The sequence below is a fragment of the Zootoca vivipara genome, chromosome 4 (assembly GCF_963506605.1).
Source record: "Zootoca vivipara chromosome 4, rZooViv1.1, whole genome shotgun sequence".
Taxonomy (NCBI): domain Eukaryota; kingdom Metazoa; phylum Chordata; class Lepidosauria; order Squamata; family Lacertidae; genus Zootoca; species Zootoca vivipara.
In genome coordinates this window covers 48615852-48634522 of record NC_083279.1, presented here as the reverse complement: position 1 = coordinate 48634522, position 18671 = coordinate 48615852, and the positions used below count along the sequence as shown (strand labels likewise).

The 18671-nt window shown below is 42.1% G+C and overlaps 1 protein-coding gene across 1 annotated transcript in view; it reads right to left on the bottom strand.

The window, feature by feature from the left end:
* The window catches only part of DSCAM (DS cell adhesion molecule), a 333629-nt gene that overhangs the window by 263078 nt on the left and 51880 nt on the right, over nt 1-18671 (bottom strand). Inside the window, exons 2-3 of the mRNA XM_035116259.2 lie at nt 18042-18359; nt 14554-14700 (exon numbers count right to left, since the gene is read on the bottom strand). Coding sequence (XP_034972150.1) covers nt 14554-14700; nt 18042-18359 — 465 coding nt within the window. The remainder of the gene's footprint in view (nt 1-14553; nt 14701-18041; nt 18360-18671) is intronic.

The following is an 18671-nucleotide window of genomic DNA, read 5'->3' as shown; positions in this document are numbered from 1 at the left end:
GCCTGAGACGTAGTAGAAACATGGGTTTCTGGCTCAGTGCATCACCTCATTCATCCTTGAACCTAAGGATATCCCCACCATGGGTAACCAGAAGCTGAAAATTACATGACATGAAGCACTATTGTCATTTGGCATTAGAGTTCCTTGGAGCCACAGGCTATGGCCAAGGCAATGCTGTCAACATGCCTTAAAAACAAGTCTCCTGTTTTCCTTTGCTTTTCCTGCTGTACTAATCAACCTCACCAAACAATTCACACACCTTTCTCTTTGTAAGTGGGAGGAAACTTTGGACAACTCAAAACACAATGTTTGAGACCCCCAATCATGTTGTGCAAGGCTATGCATGACAAGCTGCTCACATACAGGCTTCCTCCCTGCAGACTTTGCACCAATATGCCGGTAACTAGTGAGCAGGACCAGTAGTGTGCCCAACACCAGGTCAGTATCCTGGCTCCCTTTCCTCAACATATCAAGTGGGAAATGTGTAAAAGGCAGCTAAAATCACAGACAAACAGATTCAACAGCAAAGTGGACAAATGAGGTCAAGAGCTGAGAAGGGAAGGGAAGGGAAGGGAACTCCGCAGTCTGAACAGGATTGGCTGGCCTGGTGCCATCCTCCTGACAGCGGCACTGCTACCGTATCACTTACCTAGATAGTGTGGGGATTGGATAAGATCAGGGCTTCCCTACACCTGTGGAAACCCTAGAATGACTCAGTGAGTGTGCCAGTGAACAAAGAGCACAGAAGGGAGAGCATCACAACACTGTGGTTATTTGTTACATGAGTATTTTTCCGCCAATATTTTTTTTCCTGCATCATAATGCACTACTTACAGAACAAATACATATTTGGCCATGGTGTGTGTGTGTGTGTGTGTGTGTGTGTGTGTGTGTGTGTAATATCTGCTGCAATTTAGTTAAATCCTCTCTCCAGTTTAGAATCTCCATGGAAGGTACAGAGGGTGGACCAAAGTGTTTTGTAAAAATGTTTACTTAGGAAGGATGAAGCACACATTTGGGAATTGATCTGAAAATAAGTGAATTGAGTACTCCCTTAGGATCACTCATTCAGTGAAATATATAACCATTAAAAAATGAAAAAGCAGCCATGAGTAGTCAAAATCTCAGTAGGGAAGAAAATGGGATTGTGAAACAGTTTCGAAGTATTTGTTCCTTGCACCTACCCATACAAAGGTCAGTCTTCAGGTTTTCCTAAAAAGGCTGGCTATTTACTTGCCAGGCACTTTAAAATCCTTTGGGAGTGTGAAAGTTTTACGGAAAATTGAAATGCCACTACCAATTGTGTGGATATGTTGTTTCCAAATTTCTTAAACTTGCTTCATACTCCTACCTTCACTTTCCAATGCAATGACTTTTTCTCTCTGAATCAGAGTGAAGATGGAGGCAGATCTTCCAGGTGCATCTTCAACAGCAATACAGTTGGCATCCCATACAAAGCTATTATAATAATGTTAAGCACACGGGCCAGGTAGCCACACCTCATACTACTCTGTGACTGGCTATGAACTATTTTGTCACATCTTCCTCCCTGAAACCCAGCATGGTGTCATTGTCAGTCATACAATACAGCAGATGAGATGCCCCCAATGTCTCCCACTCCAATAACTATAGAATCCAAGAAAAGCATACACCATCATTGTTAATGCCAGATGGCACAAAACCATTAAATTATCAGCTCAGCACTGTTTTCTATACCTAAATTTATATAATAAGAACCTGAAGGTGCTTACAAATATGAGTGACTTAACAGTGCCAGATTGTTGTGAGAAGCATTCTGCATCAAGATGCAGAGGACCAGCACCACCTAAGGTAGGCTTCCTCGAAACTCAGCCCTCCAGATGTTTGAGACTACAATTCCCATAATCCCTGACCACTGGTCCTACTAGCTAGGGATCATGGGAGTTGTAGGCCAAAAAAACATCTGAAGGGCCGAGTTTGATGAAGCCTGACCTAAGGAAAGGTGAAAGGTAAGTTTCAGCTAAATACTCCATCTACCCCTAAAACTAGTCTGCATGAGTGCACAGCCTTCGTAGACTGCTGACAAAAACATAAAGCCCACCACTCAAGGATACTCTGTCATGTGGGCAAATAAGCAGTCCACATCTACCTTTCATGTGCACTTTTCCTGTGACAAAATCTGTCCTCCAGTTTCTCTAAAGTTCTCCCCAGAAGACCTTCTTCTTTGTTGCCTCATTCTCATGGCACATTATAATTTCTTGGGGTGCAGGGTTTTGAACTTGCCTCATCTTTTTCAGGTGGCCGAGTGTGGTATATGTGAGTGTGTGTGTGTTTCTTTCCAGCAAACATTTCTCCAGCACTTGTATGCACAATATGTGGATGTAACATCACACATCTCATCCTGCAGCTGTGAAAGCTCCCTTGTCAATATTTCTACTGGAAACACACACAAAAAGTGGTGCTTCCCCATCTGTTCACTTTCCAAAGTCACCCTGGCTTATATGGCATCATCTTCTTGTTAACTATGCTATTATTTAAGCATTTACTGCAAGGAAGCAGCAAGACTGAACATTTAAAAGGTAATGAAGGTATTCATCAGCGCATGCAAATTCAATTAAAGCCTTTGGAATCGCAAAGGTCCTGGCCCTCTTCTTTTACATGGTTTTCTCTATTGATATTTTGGAGTTATGTCTTTTTAGAAATGGCATATGTTGTGGCTGATTTCAAGCTGCATCTTAATCTTCTAGTTTATGCCTCATCTGAAGCATCAGTGCATGTTAAGTAGCTTAAACTAGAATCTATTGCAGATGATATTGCATTTCTTGTCAGTGTGTTTGTTTGAGGGGGGGGAGGAAGGCCTCTATAGGTTCAATTAAGTGAGCATCTCATGTGTTTTGTATCTGTTAGCTTCATCCTACAGAACATTACTGCAGAATATCTTATTTCCTCTGATTTAAAACTGTTGAAGCTTAGATGATTTGTATGTAGCAGTTTAACTGCACCATTTATTCAGGCTGTTCCTCTTAAATAAAATCAAAGCTATTTTTGCATCCTTAATGGGAGCCTATTTAGTTAAATATACAGGCATTTTTCACCTTGAGCAGGCAGGAGCATAAGATACCCCAGTTTCTGATGAGTGGATGGGTACTTGCCTCAGGGCAATGCTTTAACGAGAAATTCTGAAGCATACAGCCAGGCTGCAAAGTCTGCTGGGCAATGCCTTTGGTTTGGGCTTGCATTTAAGGTCGGTGCCATCAAAGTCTGGATAAATTCCCCTGAATATTTTGCTCTTTCAAAACATACTTCATTATATCAAACCAAGTTATACAAAAAACTAGAGTTAAGTCCATTGATCTCCATGGGTCTACTCTGCGTATGACTAGCATTACATCTCACCTACTGACTTGTTTTGTTTCATCAGGAAAGTTCCCTTGGCATTTTAGTTAAATACGTAAGAATTGCTCACCTTAAGGGGTCAAGTGCATAAGATGCCCCAGCAGAGAAAGTTATAGGACAGAGATAGATTGCAAGGGAGGATATTCAACAGCAATTCCTCCAGAAAAGAAGGAAGACAAGAATAGCAGTTGGCCTGCAAGAGCCCAGCCCTCTCCGTATGCTGGATCTGCAAGCAGAGACTGCTCTCTGATGTAAGAGAGGGCTGAGAACACTCTAAGGGGTTGTGGCCTTGTGGAATGTTCCACACTCTTATTGTCCCTTAGCTGGCCCTTCAGACGTTGTGTTCTTTTGAACAACATGACTTTGAGGGCAAAGAGTTTTTTTATTAGTAGAAGGACAATAGCACGTTCCAAATTGGTCCAGTTATTATTCTGAGAAGCTGCACCAAAGCAGATAAAACATGTTAATTTGGGTCCTTCTTCTTCCAGCTTTAATGACCTTCATTAAATTGTAATCAAATGCACATCGAAAATTATCATTAGCGGGTGAGCAAAAGATGTTTAATGTCATTACATATCCAAAATGTCTCCAAAGAATCACATGGAGCCCTAAAAATTGATTCTGCAAGCCAATGGCCAGGATGTGAGCAGCAGAGCAGGGCTCAATTATCTTCCTTCTCTTTTTGTCAGAGTCCTGCCAAGAAACTCTTTTTTTGGGGGGGGGGGTCATTACACTCGGTCTGTAAAACCCACTTTTTCTTTGTGAGTTTGGCTTAATTAACACAGCTACTTTTACCTTTGCCCATGGTATACATTTGGAAGACTACAGAGAGAGGGCTACTCTGAGGAGTTCAAAGCCCACAGCTTTGTAATTCAGAACCCAACATTCAAACATGTTCCCTGAATCCAAATGCCTTTTCGAAACCTTCTCAGCAATTCTGGGGCCACCTTGTGGAAAACAGATTAGAGAAGCAAACATACAAGTCATTTGCAGCATTATCTGAAAGAAAAATGATGCAAGTCAACTCTGTTTTCTCTGCTGAATCACAGAATCCCTGAACTGGGTAGCCCTGACCTTCCAGAAGTAGCACATCACGATCCATTTGTTTTTAAAAGCCCATAGATAAAAGGGGGAAATAAATTTGAATTCACAGTGAAAGCAGACATCAAGTACTAGGCCATTCCCCAAATGGAATTCAGTCAGATTTTATCCCTAGGTGAAGAGCTAAAAGTGACCTTCTTCTAGTTGTACATGACAATTTTCGACATCTGAAAAATATAGAATGTGCATTTGTTTAGGGGGAGGGGAGAATGCAGCTCTCTCTCTCTTACAGTAGGTGGCCTGTAAGATGTAAACACAGGAACATTAATCTTCTTGGCTGTCTGTAACCAAATTCACAACAAAGCAGAGGCAAAGCTTTAGGTTTTTGCCACAATTTTATGTATGTATCTTCTCTCTCCCCTAAAGCTATTGCTGTTTTACAGAGGATAAATCCTTCACGCATTAAAGAAGAGGGCATAGAAGCTACTGTTTAGGGTACAGCCACATAGTAGCTTGTTGTGAGTGTTTTCAGTTTAACGTTCTGTAGCCTTCAAGTGTGATTTGGTGCAGCAGAGAGCAGGTGCTTATTCACTATGCTGCATGAGTTCTCATGCAGCTGTTTCAAGGTGGGGTGTCAAAAATGTGGGGATTGTGCAAGCCTGTGTACTTCCTTGCAGCAATGACTTACCACGTCAACAGCAAATTCCCTTGGTATTTTTCTTCCTCTAAATTAGCAAACGCACACAAATTCTTCTTCGCGGTCTACTCCACCCCAACAGCAGCAAGGAAAGCTCCTCCTTCACCTCCCATTATATATGCACATTTTATAAGTTACAGGTGCAGGACTGGGTCTAGTGAAGTACCGGGGGCAGGGGCGGGGAAGGGCTGCTCCCACTGCTCCAGAGAAAATATATCAATAGAAGCACTTACGAAACTTCATACAACACTGGCAAGTACAGTGGTACATTGGCTCTCATATGCTTTGGTTCTCAAATATATTTAAACCCGGAAGTAAGTGTTCCTGTTTTCGAACATTTTTCGGAAGCAGAATGTCCAATGCGGCTGTTGGCTATTGTTTCCAGGGCATCTGCACCAATCAGAAGCTGTGCCTTGGTTTTTGAATATTTCGAAAGTCAAACAGACTTCCGGAACGGATTAAGTTTGGCGCTTTTTTTTTGCTATTTATTTTGTGGTTTGGGTTTTGAGGCTTTTTCAGTTAATTTGTTTTTGTGACTGTGTGGAACCCAGTTCAGCTACTGATTGATTGAATGTGTGACTGCTGAAATGGTTGAAAAAAACCCATCCAAACAATGACTATCATCAGTGCAAGTAAGAAAAAAATTAATTTTTATTTTTATCCTCAATAATACTGTCTTATTTATTTTATAGTACAATACATTGATTATTGCTTTCATTTTATGGATCAATGGTATCATTAGATAGTAAAATTCATGTTAAATTGCTGTTTCAGGGGTTGTTTAATCTGGAACAGATTAATCCGTTTTGCATTACTTTCTATAGGAAAACGCGCCTTGGTTTTGGAATGCTTTGGTTTTGAAACGGACTTCTGGAACGGATTGAGTTTCGGAACCAAGGTACCACTGTACTATTTTTTTGCCTCTGAACGAGCTCTAGGGCAAACAACCTGTGGCCCAAGGGTAAATGATTCCAAGTACAGTAGGTGGCAAAAGTTGGGACTGGCAGGGTGGAGGGGAGGCTGAAGAAAGAAAGAGAAGGAAAGTAAGTATTCCACCCAATTTTGGCTCATGGGCCCCACAACATCAGTATGCAGCCCTCGGCACAACTGACCTTGTGGAAATGTGGCCTTTGGCCGGGGGGGGGGAGCCTCCCTACCCCACTATGGAATTTTCTCCCATAAGAGACCAACTTGGGTGGCCTTAACGGTGGATTCATGGAGGAGAGGGCTATCAATAGCTACTAACTCTGATGGCCATGGTCTGCCTTCACAGCTAGAGGCAGCAATGCTTCTGAATTCCAGCTGCAGCAAACCACAGGAGGGGCGATTGCTCTTGTACTGGGTTTCTGTCTGGCAGTTTCCCCACATCTGGTCAGTCACAGTGAGAACAGGATGCTGGACTATATGGGCCATTGGCCTAATCCAGCAGGCTCTTCTTATGTTCTTACCAGTGTTTTTTTTTCCTGGTGGGACGTGGGGGGATGCATACCCCCAAACATTTTGTGAATCTAAGTTTGGCCTCATTGAGGGCCATTGTTTCAATATGAGTAGGAAAATGAGAGTACCCCTAAACATTTTTTAAAGGAAAAAAGCACTGGTTCTTACCATTTGTAAAGTTAACTGGTAGCATCATTTTTTCCTAGCTCCCTTGTAGGTCTTTATATGCTTGTTATTTCTGATTGCCATACACTTTTATTTATATTCATTTATTTATTCAGTTTATTAGCAACCCAACAAAAGCAGTTCTCCCTAAGCTACATTTAAAAAAAATAGATTTTTTTTTAAAGTCACAATTCGAATAAGGAAGCAATTTAAAAAAAAAATAATCGAAAGCATAGATCTAAATAGCATCTATAGGGCTGACATTCCTGTTCTTCATTTTCAGTAAGAAGAGAATGGAGCATGGCTACCTGTGAGGTACAGCTGAGAGAAAGAGAGTCAGACAGAGAAGCTAGGTCAACACAAATACAGAGGTGTAGATTTTTTATTATTATTCAGAAAGGTCAAAGCTCATACTGCAGAAGTGCTCAGTTAGATGCCAGGACAGGAGCTCACCTGAGACATCAACAGCAGAGCAATGGATTTTTTTAACTCTTGTGCAATGAAGCATTAATTGCTTTAGAGTCCGATTCACTGCACAGAATGCACCATTATCTATCGAGGCTCAGGCACAATGAACCCAGCCCTCCTCTATTAATTCATAGCTGTTAAGGCAAAAAATCCAGATACAGGGGGGGAAATCAGCCTCAAGGACAACAATATGTTCTCCCCTGCTCTCTGGCAAGCATTCAGCGACTTGCCTGATGTCAAGACTCTGAATTTTAGGCAGATACACAGGACAAGCTTGACCCCACTAAAATATGGGAGAATGAAGCAAGATCAAAAAGAATCAGAGAAACCTAACAGGGGTTTTTTTCCCCCAAGGAAAATGAAAAAGCAATAGGTGCTATAGCTGTATGTATACCTACGTACTTCATTTCATGCACCCATAATTCTCCCTGGCAGCCACATGATTAATTCAAAGAATTATTGATTTTCCCCCCTTGCTCAATCCTGCTGACCTGCTTTTGTTGACAGGTCTGTATGGATCACACTGCTCTGTCAGCTGAAATCCTGGCATCATGTTGGTCTCTGTGGCCTGCGGTAAACATTTCTACTGGTTCAACATTAATAGCATTTGAGTGCTTGATAAAAACATACACTTCTGCTTCAAAAATAACGGGTATCCTAAAAACATGTATTAGTGGAATTATTGAATGATGAGCAATTGGGATATTATTTACACACACATGTTTGTTATACTCAAATAACCAAGCAGTCTGCTGGGGGAGTCAGCTATATACTAGGGGTGCCATACTGGTAAATGACTGGCCACTGTAAAAGGGCCCATCAATGGCTTCACAAGAAAGCTCCAAATTAAATTTTAAGCACCTGGATTAAATATTACTCTAGCAAATATAATTATTTTTTACAACCATATTTCAGGGGTTTAAACAAAAACATAGCCCTTTGTGAATTATTATTTTACATCACCTCAGGTTCTTTAGCTATATTTTTAGCTATGATCTTGATCTAAAATATTTTTAAAATCTAGATTATTTTCCATGTAAATTATGAATAGAGTTATGGCTTGATTCAAATGCTGAGCACATTTAGAAAGTGAAAAATCAGGTAAATTATTACTGACAAAATTGAAAGCTGCTGTTTGGATTTCTGGTTATATATATAAAATTACAGGTGCCTTCTAGCTTCCAGAATACCCTGTCACATATAAGCATATAAAATGCCTTTGTCAAATATAATTTCAAAGGACCACTTTTCACAATGTCAACAAGAACTGCTGGTTTGTGGTTTTGTGTATAGTAACAAACAAGAGCAAAATCACGGAGAGAAACTCTTCAGGGTTTTGCTTTTTGTTTTGTCTTTTCTGTAAACACTCATGTTTAAGGGGAGGAAGAACCTCAATGAAATATAATTTCAAAACCAATTTGGGTCCCATGCTGCATTTTATATGAATGGGTATAATATTAGAAATTAGTTGACTTTGGGAAGATGATCCAGTCTCTGCAATATTGTGCCCGTGTCAATGGTGTGTCAGTGTCTCTAATAATGTGGTTCTTGTTTTAACTCATTAAACTTTTCAATCAGCTTCATAGGGCAACACCATTTCCAGCTCAATTCAAAATGTCAACCTCTCTTCATATCAAAATAAAACACAGGTTAGTCGTCATTCACAGTGGAGGTTTTCTACTCTGAGCCACTTGAAAATCCTCAGCTAAACCACATGCATAGACAAAAGCTTTATCACATAATGGCTTTTGAGCAGTAAAGCATACTTTCATTAAAATGAATGAGCTCCTACATCAGTTTTATTCTTCACATCAAGTCTGTCAGCACTTTACAGGGAGCTTCCTTGGTCAGATGCACCCTCTGAGGAAAATTAAGAACAGGGAATACTGCTTTTGGTACTCTGCAGCTACACTGCCATGACCAAGCCACTCATTGCCTTGAGTTGGTCAAGACCAGGCATCCCCAAACCATGGCCCTCCAGATGTTTTGGCCTACAATTCCCATGATCCCTAAGCTAACAGGACCAGTGATCAGGGATGATGGGGATTGTAGTCCAAAACATCTGGAGTTTGGGGATGCCTGGTCAAGACCAGAATAAATAGTCCTGAAACAAGTGCAGAAATATGGAAAGCAAAGGTGGTGGGAATCCTGCTGCACCCAGCTGCCCCTCACTCAATGGTGACAAACCAGATTCTACCAGTGCACCACATGAAATAGATCTGGGCCAGGGAAAGATGGGGTGGGTTTCCAAAGCAAACTCCCCCTGATCCAAATGTGCAGATCAGTTCAGGGGCCTGCTTTGGAATCTACACATTACCAGATTCCAAGATAGCTTATGTATTTGCATTATGAGCGGTCCAGGGGCTGCCTCTCTGCATCCTGGTTTGTTTGTTTTAAATTGCAATTCCAGATGCCTGGATGAGATGCTAGCTAGCATGCAGAGCTCCTGATGCCAACGGAATGTGGCAGTGCTCCCTGGGAGAGGCAGAACTTGATAATTCCCCATTGCTTTGAGAGAGATTTGTAGGGATAGAAATATGGCCTTGCTGATCTCTCTGAGAGCAATGGAGAAGCATCAATACCTTTCTCTCTTCTCTCTATATTGTCTCCTAAGAAGCCTCATCTGCAGCTGGGCCCTTCAGTGATGGCTCTGAAACTCCTGCCTGGTTCACCATCTCCTCTCTTTCTGTGGCCCTGGGGAAGACAAGGGAGAGATGGGGAGTCTGAGAACTGGCCAAAAACCCAGGCAGCTGGCATGGGAGCCTCCAGTTCTAGGGCACAGTCTTCAGGGCCACAGCCACTGTGGGGTTCTAGACCCCTGCACCTCCTCTGAGGAGACATCAGGTTTGAAGTCTGGAGGAGACCGATGCCTGACAGAATCTGGCTGCCTCTTCACTCCTGTTCTATACGGTGTCAGAGGACTCAAACTGGGAATTCTGGCAACAAAGCACAAGCACCTTACTCCTTATACTGTTGTGACAGCTCTAAGGCTGAGAGAGCTATTGACTTCGATTTGCTGCAGTGTCAGGTGGATAATGCATGGAGAAAAGTACTGCAGCTCATCAACCCAGGAAGACCAAAGGGAAGCCAAAAGAATCTGGCCAGCCTCATATAAACTGAACATAAGAACCTGCTGAATCAGGCTAATGGCCCATCTAGTTCAGCATCCTGTTCTCACAGAGGCCAACCAGAGGTCAACTATGAGCAGAGTTGTGCAACAGGGGGACACCAATTTGAATAGTACTTGTTACTATTGACATCTGGAGAGGTGGGTGAGGCACCAAGTCTGAGGCATGGGGTGAGAGTCTTATTAGAATAAAGTTATAAACACAAAGAAAAAAGCAGCCGATCCTTGGAGGGGGGCCCCCTGGCCAGCTTAGTCCTCTGAGGCCTGGGGCAAGTGTAACCAGCTGCCCCTTCCTCTGCATGGACCTGGGTGGGCATCATGATGAACCTTTCAACTGATTATGTGAGAAAGTTCCTAAGTACCACTTCCAGCCACAACAACTTCAACAAGTCACTAAATGAGACTTCCATGTTGGCACTGAACTATGAAGACAATTGGATAGTTTGTGTTATTCAATGGTTTTCAACCAGTGTGCTGTGGCACCAGGGGTGCCTTGAAGGATGGTCAGGGCAACACTGGCCTCTGTCCCTCTTTCCTTCCCTCTCTCCTTTAATGCCCTCTCGTGTATCTGCCTCCCAAAGGCTTGCATGGCTGTTTTGTTGCAGCAGCCCTGGCTACAAGCTCCACAGGCAAATGATGCCTCTGGGGCTGGTCAGAGAGGCTGCTGGTTCTGCAGGCAAGGGGTCACCTAACTGGACTCCTGAACCCCACAGGGGTGCCACAGAAAGAATGTGGTTGGTCAAGAACCCAGAAAGGTTGAAAACCTCTGTTGTTATTAGTTGACACTGGGTGTCCAAGTGCCCAAAAATTCCCGATGACCCCATACATAGCAAAGAGAATGGTGGTGTGAGGGGAGGGAAAATAAAATGGTAGTGCAGCTTTGGGAAGTCTGGCGACACCATTTGGGAAAAATCTAAAGTGCTTAACTGGAACCCCCATCTCCTGATACACAAAGAAGCCCTTTCTTTGCTTCCTTCCTATTCTTTTCCTCACTTGACCTCTTCATATTTTCTCCATTCATTTCCATACATCCACCATTTCCCCACTTATTTCCTCTGATCATCCTTTGCAGTCATTTCTCTGCCCCCTCCCCATCTCACCCTAGGGAGTGATAGCCACTTAAAGGAACATGAGTTGTTTGTTAATTATTCATTCTGTAATGAGTGAGGAATCAATGAACACTTTTTTTCCTTTGTCTTTTTTTTTAAAAAAAAGACCACCCCCATCTGTGTATTGCAAGCAGCCTTGTTAAGACAAATAAGAGTGAAATACAGAACCAGCTATCAGTGATTAGTGGCTGAGGGCAGAGAAAACTAGTGCTAAGCAGTAAGCCATCAAGCCTCCTTAGTCAGCAAGAGTGGCTCATACATACCATAATTATAAATCACATTGTTCAAGAGGTTTCCCTGCAGAGTAACAAACTTCATTCTTCTCCTCACCCCCCAGTATTTAAATTTTCATCATCTCCCTGAAATACCGGTACTCACTGCAATAAATGAGTCCTGTCTTTCCTGTCCCCCTCAAAAGCAGATAAGTAGACTGCGCTAGTGTTACCATTTGAAATGTAGAGTTAAACCATAATTTGCATGCTGTGCTTTACTGCTATATTTTAATTTGTGCCAAATTGCAGAGAAGAAAAGAATGAAAGAAACCAAACATATGAGCTCAACATGGACCCAGACCATGAAAAGCCTTATGTCTCTGAAGGTGATGACTAGTGAGTTACTACTGCCTATAGTGTTGTTCTTTTTAATTAACTGCATGTGAGTCCATATTTCTTGCAACCCTAGACCAAAGTCATAGGCTCTGTCATTGTGACATAAGGGCACTGGTTGTGTTGGGGGTTGTTGAAGCTTTATTTGTCTGAACAGAGCGCTCAATATAAATCAGCGGGGTAAAGTTCACATCTGTTTGTATTGCAGTCAACTAAAGGAGTATCAAGCACCTGCCAAGAATATCTCAGTACTACTTTGTACTTTCACTTCCCACAAAATACCGAAAATATCATATTACTGCAACCTATTTGTATTGTTCTTTCATTTCAGTAATCTGCTTCTATTTTCATTGCAGAATTCTACTTTTGTGTCCTGTAATTTGGTTCACAACCTTCCAAAATAGTTTTGCTTAATATGTCATCCAAACCCAGGCTTTCTGCTCTCCTGGACAAACTATGAGTTATAAACCATGGGCCAAATCTGAGCTATATCTTATGGCTGTTAGCCCATTTGGGGCAGAAGAGGGACTGAAGACATGGATATAGCCTGGCATAAAACCCACAATGGCTAGCTCTTTGGAGAAAGCCCAACCAGTAGCGGTTTGAGATGCAACCAAGCCATGGATAGCATGCCAAGCCAAGCCATGCATCAAAACAGCCAAGTAGGAAGGGACTGAGACATTGTAATTGTTAGGGCACTCCCCACTGGGCTACAGCCATGAAGTTTGGTAGCCACATAGTCCAGGACACCCCAAATACAAAAAATAAATAAATCTGGAAACATGGCATGTGTTCTACTTTCTCTCAAAATGATCATGGTATTTCCAAACCACCCAAAACAAAAAGTTGGAATTTGGCACATAATTCAAGGGGCACTGAGAACTAAGTAAGTCTGAAAATGGAATCTCTTTGTAACTATTAAAAAGCAGGGCATGGAGTTTACCTCTGAAGGTGGCATTCTACAACACAGATCAAGCAAAGCTATTATGAGACAGATAGAACATCAGGGTTCAACATACATCTATGCTTGTCAAATGCAAGCTTCATTTACTAGAGCACATATTCAATTTAATTTCTGCCCTTACACATACAGGAGGTTCACTTACAGGGGACTATAATTCCTACTACAGCATTCAACTTTTTTTATTTTTACTATAATTCCTACTACAGCATTCAACTTTTTTTTTTACTGTCTTCATACTACAGTAGTCAGTATCTGTGTGTCCACATACATAATAATGGCAGCTCCACCTCTTGTGTGTATAAAAACGTGTTGTTAACAACTTACACATAATGTAACTTCTGTCAATTCCCCATTCTTCCCCCAGTACCACTTCCCATCCTGTGCCAGAGGGTTCTTTGTAGGGCACAAAGAACTGCAAGGGGAATGGGAAATCAGCAAAAGTTTTGGTCCCCTTTTTCTAACAGTGGGAGTGTCTCTGAATGGAACTCTGCTTAAAGGATGGTCCCACTGGTGCAAGAAAAGTCTAAATCCAAGCATTTGGATTTAAAAGTATTCTAAATATCTCTATTATAATAGCATGGACATAAATCACTTAGGGTTTTTTTTAAAAAAAACATTTGTAGGAAACTACATGTTCTTAATGTAGACTTTTTATATACTGTACTGAAGTCAACACATTTTTAAAAAGCTAATGAAAGTAAGTTTTATTATGAATATAGCATACTTTTCAGCTATCAGTCTACATTTTTCACCTGACAAAGCAAAGAAACTCATTTTACAATATGCCAATAATACAAATAAATACATATATCTTACACAGCAGACATTATTTGAAACATGTAATTAATTAAAGAACATTTGAATAGCATGCTTGTGAAAAACTCTAAATATTACTTATTATAGTCAGTATGCAATACCGAGTATAGAAACTAGTTGCAGGCTTTATTGGGGCTAAAACAAGTATAAGTAACCAAACTTCAGCAATCACAACCCAGTAAATATTATTATAGCGATATGCCAAACCTATTTAAAATTAAGCCCAGGGGAAGAGGACTGTTGCATCTCACCCTCTACCATGAAACACCATCTGATGTGTTGATAAATTCATCCTCATCCATTGACAAGGTGATATATAACCTGCTGTCACACACATGCACATTTATAATTAAGTTGTTTAACATTTGCATGCTAAAGTGGCTTCTAAGCAGTTTACAACTATAAAATCAATTATAAAAATCATATATAACTAAAAAAAACACAATGACCATTCCATTGGGACACTAAAACAACCTTCATTAAAATATATGATAAAAAAAGCATGGCAATTAAAACAGCTAAAAACAATGAATACATTAAGAACAGAAGTTCAGTTTAGGGGAACACTTGCCTTAAAAGGAATGTTTTCAGGATCCAGAATTATGCCAATACTAAGGGGCCTTTCCTATTTCAGTAGGGAAGGCATTCCAAAATACTGGTGCCAGCTACCTTCAACTCAAAGGAAACATCAAACATAGCAGAAAAAGTAGATGCTGAAGGTGGTATGAGACCATGAAGTAAAGGCCTACCTGAGACGAGTGAGACTGTGTCTTTCTCCCATGAGACAACAGTGATGTATGCCTCCACAGAGGAGGGGATAATGCACTTGAAGACCGCTACATTGCCTCTCATGGCTTTCTGGTCCTCCACGCGGACTGTATATGGTTCCCGTAAAACTAAAACACAGCAAAATAAGGAGACGTCAGGTAGTGAAAGAAAGCAGAAAAAACGCATTCTCCTGCAGAAATGCAGGCAAAACATATCGAGGCCTACGAGTCCTTTAGCTTTCAGGAGCCCTCTGGCCAAATTTGCCCAAATCAAAAAGCTACAACAGAATCAAATTCTGCTATAGTTCTCTTGAAATGGACCTTGAAAAATTGTATTCACTCAGGATGAAGAACATTTGACAGATGAGTTAAAATGCATTCTAGGGAAATGGAAACAGTGCTGTTTTTTCTTCCATTGTTTACTCATTTCTTACTATCTGGCAGTTTTGTCCAGAAGCTTGAGAAATGTTGGGCCCCACCATCCAATGACTTTAGTTCTTTCTACTAATGTTGTAGCATTGTATGTTAATTTATCAGTTGTTTACTCCAGCCTAACGAAACTTGTGAACAACAGTTCTGATAGTCTGATAACTGTTTCATAGATGAAGCTATTTGGTGCCGGAACAGGGGAAAGCAGAGGACGCCATATATTATTTGTTATTGTTGGCATCCAACTGTAGAGAGAAACAATGGTGTGTGCCTCCAGGGCCAAAGTCAAACGACTGGAGAATCACAGTGGCTGCAGAGATTGGTAACTCGTAACTGCTGCCCCGCGTGTTGTTTCTGCTGTGTTAGCAGCACTAAAGTGACCTCTCTGGAGTACAAGCCTGGGCAGTGTGTATGGAGGTTCTGGGCTGCCCAGACAACAAGACCCACCCACCCCTGGCCTTGCTGATGTGGTCCAAAGGAAAACAGAGCAATACATTTGGCACCAGCTTGGCTGCAGGAGTTGCCATCCAACCATCTTTGGGACTCCACTTCAGATTTGTGTAGAGCGTACTCCTTAGTCTTTTCATCTCCCAAAGATGTCCCACAAGGAAGGAGGATGTTTCATTAAAGCCCTGAGGACTATATTGAGACTCTGCTGAGATTCAGAAAAGGACAGAGAGACCATTTGAAGGACTCTTTTGATGTGAGGATGTGACCCCAAAGAACTGCTGCCTGACTCATGCTGGAGAGGGATAATAACTGATGTCAAAGTGTAAAAAGTAATGGTAAAGGGACCCCTGACAGTTAGGTCCAGTCACAGGCGGCTGTGGGGTTGCAGTGCTCATCTTGCTTTACTGGCCGAGGGAGCCGGCATACAACTTCCGGGTCATGTGGCCAGCATGACTAAGCTGCTTCTGGCGAACCAGAGCAGCACACGGAAATGCCGTTTACCTTCCCGCCGGAGCAGTACCTATTTATATACTTGCACTGCGTGCTTTGAAACTGCTAGGTTGGCAGGAGCAGGGACCAAGCAACGGGAGCTCACCCCGTCGTGGGGATTCAAACCGCCGACCTTCCGATCGGCAAGCCCCAGGCTCTGTTTAACCCACAGCGCCACCCATGTTGAAGTGTATTGGCTAGCAAAAGATCCACTTGTATGAAGTCTGAGACTTCTGAGCAACCCACAGTAGGCAGCTTTGACTGCTTCTGACACCAGGAAGAAAATGCCTTCCATGTCTTTCTTTATAGTAAAAAGGTAAAAGGTAAAGGACCCCTGGAGAGTTAAGTCTAGTCAAAGGTGACTATGGGGTGCAGCACTCATCTCACCTCAGGCTGAGGGAGTAGGCATTCGTCCACAGACAGCTTTCCGGGACATGTGGCCAGCATGACTAAACCACTTCTGGTGCAACAGAACACCGTGATGGAAGCCAGAGCACACAGAAACGCCTTTTACTTTTCTGGCACAGTGGTACCTATTTATCTGCTTTAACTGGTATGCTTTCGAGCTGCTAGATTGACAGAAGCTGGAACAGAGCAACGGGATCTCACCCCGTTGTGAGGATTCAAACCGCTGACCTTCTGATCGGCAAGCCCAAGAGGCTCAGTGGTTTAGACCACAGCACCACCCGTGTACCAGCCTTTTATAGTAGAACAATGCCAAGAAACCAAAAGTATATCAACAACTTTATTGGAAGAACCATGGAGGGTTAAGATATTCTACTCAGTCTGGAATAACATATGGGACCCTGACTAAGTAGACCTGGAAAGACTCGCTAGATCTCGCCTGTTGATTAGGTCCTGTCACAGGCTATGCCATGAGGTTCAAGTTCCCCATAACAGAGAGTGTTGGTAAATGAAACAACAGAGAAGAACGCTTTGAAAAATGGCCCACCCTGCATTTATAAAGGAAATCTATGGCAGTTAAATGCGTATGAGTTTGTAACACAGATGTCCCCAAAGATTTGTTTTAGTGAGTGGAAACAGATGAAGCGAAAGAGAAAGCTGTTAACAAAGATGAAAATGTGATTATTATTTTTGTGGGAAATCATCCTTGGCTCTAACATAAGCATATTACTGGCACAATGGGACTTTGTGAATTCTTTCACAACACATAAAATCTACTTGATTTATATTTAATTTCATACTCTATATTAAATCGAATTTTCTATAGTAGCAATTTAGCAACATGCAGAATTTAACATCAAGTGGATTCAGTTGCACTTGTTTTCATGGATGACGATATATCTGAAAATAAAGCAACAAATGACTTAACATTCCGTCTTTTAACACACAACAGGCCATTTGCTTTTTTAAACAAACAAACAATTGTGTCAAGGGTCCAGCCTAGCCTATTAATTTTCCATCTACATAGTTTGATTAGGGGAATGCTTTGAGAAAACCTATCCTACCAGTTACAGGGACCCAGGTGGCGCTGTGGTTAAACCACTGAGCCTAGGGCTTGCTGATCAGAAGGTCGGCGGTTCGAATCCCTGTAGGAACCGCTACAGCGGGAAGGTAAACAGTGTTTCCATGTGCTGCTCTGGTTTGCCAGAAGCGGCCTTGTCATGCTGGCCACATGACCTGGAAGCTATACGCCGGCTCCCTCAGCCAATAATGCGAGATGAGCGTGCAACCCCAGAGTCGGTCACGACTGGACCTAATGGTCAGGGGTCCCTTTACCTTTACCTTTACCTTTATCCTACCAGTATTCTGAAATATCACAGTATCTGGAGGGTTGCAACTAGGGATGGGTCAGATGCAAAAGAAGGCAGGGTTCCTGAACCTTGAATAATTATGTTGCAAAATGCATTTCAGCTGTGCAGCTTGTCACACAACTACTAAAGGTGCAAGGCCTTGTTCTCCTTTGCATCTTCCACCCTAGTTGTGTAGATGTTCTCCTATTTTGATTCATGTAAACATGACACCTCTCATGTTTCTGCCTGGCCAGTAAGACACAGCACCACTGGACATGATCCCAGCCACTTTTCTATGCTACAACTCCATCTAGCACACTAACCAGAGCAATATTTGACTGTACTCACCGGCCTTAATGTGAACATCCTGACTTCTGATTTTCCCTGAAGGATTTTCAGCTGTGCAATAGTAAGTGTTATCATGGATTAAGTTATTAAAGCTTGAAGGAGGGAAAGGGAAAATTTGGAGAGTGCCATTAGGGTGGACGTGGCGGATCCCTGGAACATCGTAGATCTCCTCGCCCGTTGCTAGGTACCATCTGAGCGTCACAGGAGGGATCCCTGCTGCAGGACAGGGCACCAGAGTCCCTGTGGTGCTAGCAAACACTACCTCTTGCAAAGATGCATTGACAAAATATAAGCTGGTATGTAGATCTTCACCAAAAACTGCAAGACAGAAACAGAAATGTACACAGTTAGCAATGGGTATGGGTATTAAAGTCAGCTTTCCTCGTCTCTGTTCACTAAGGATGACACAGTACTGTTAATTGCGATTTTGCAGTAGCTGGACATTGTTTTATATTACAAGGCATTATCTTTTGGTTTGCAAACTGCAATGAAACAAAGGTTGCCAGAGAAACTGGATTCACGTGGAAGATGGCAATTTCCTTGCTCAGGTGTCATGGCAGAAAACTGTAACCAATTTAATTAACTAAGAAGTCATGGACTTCAGATCAGAGGGCAGAGAATATACTAACA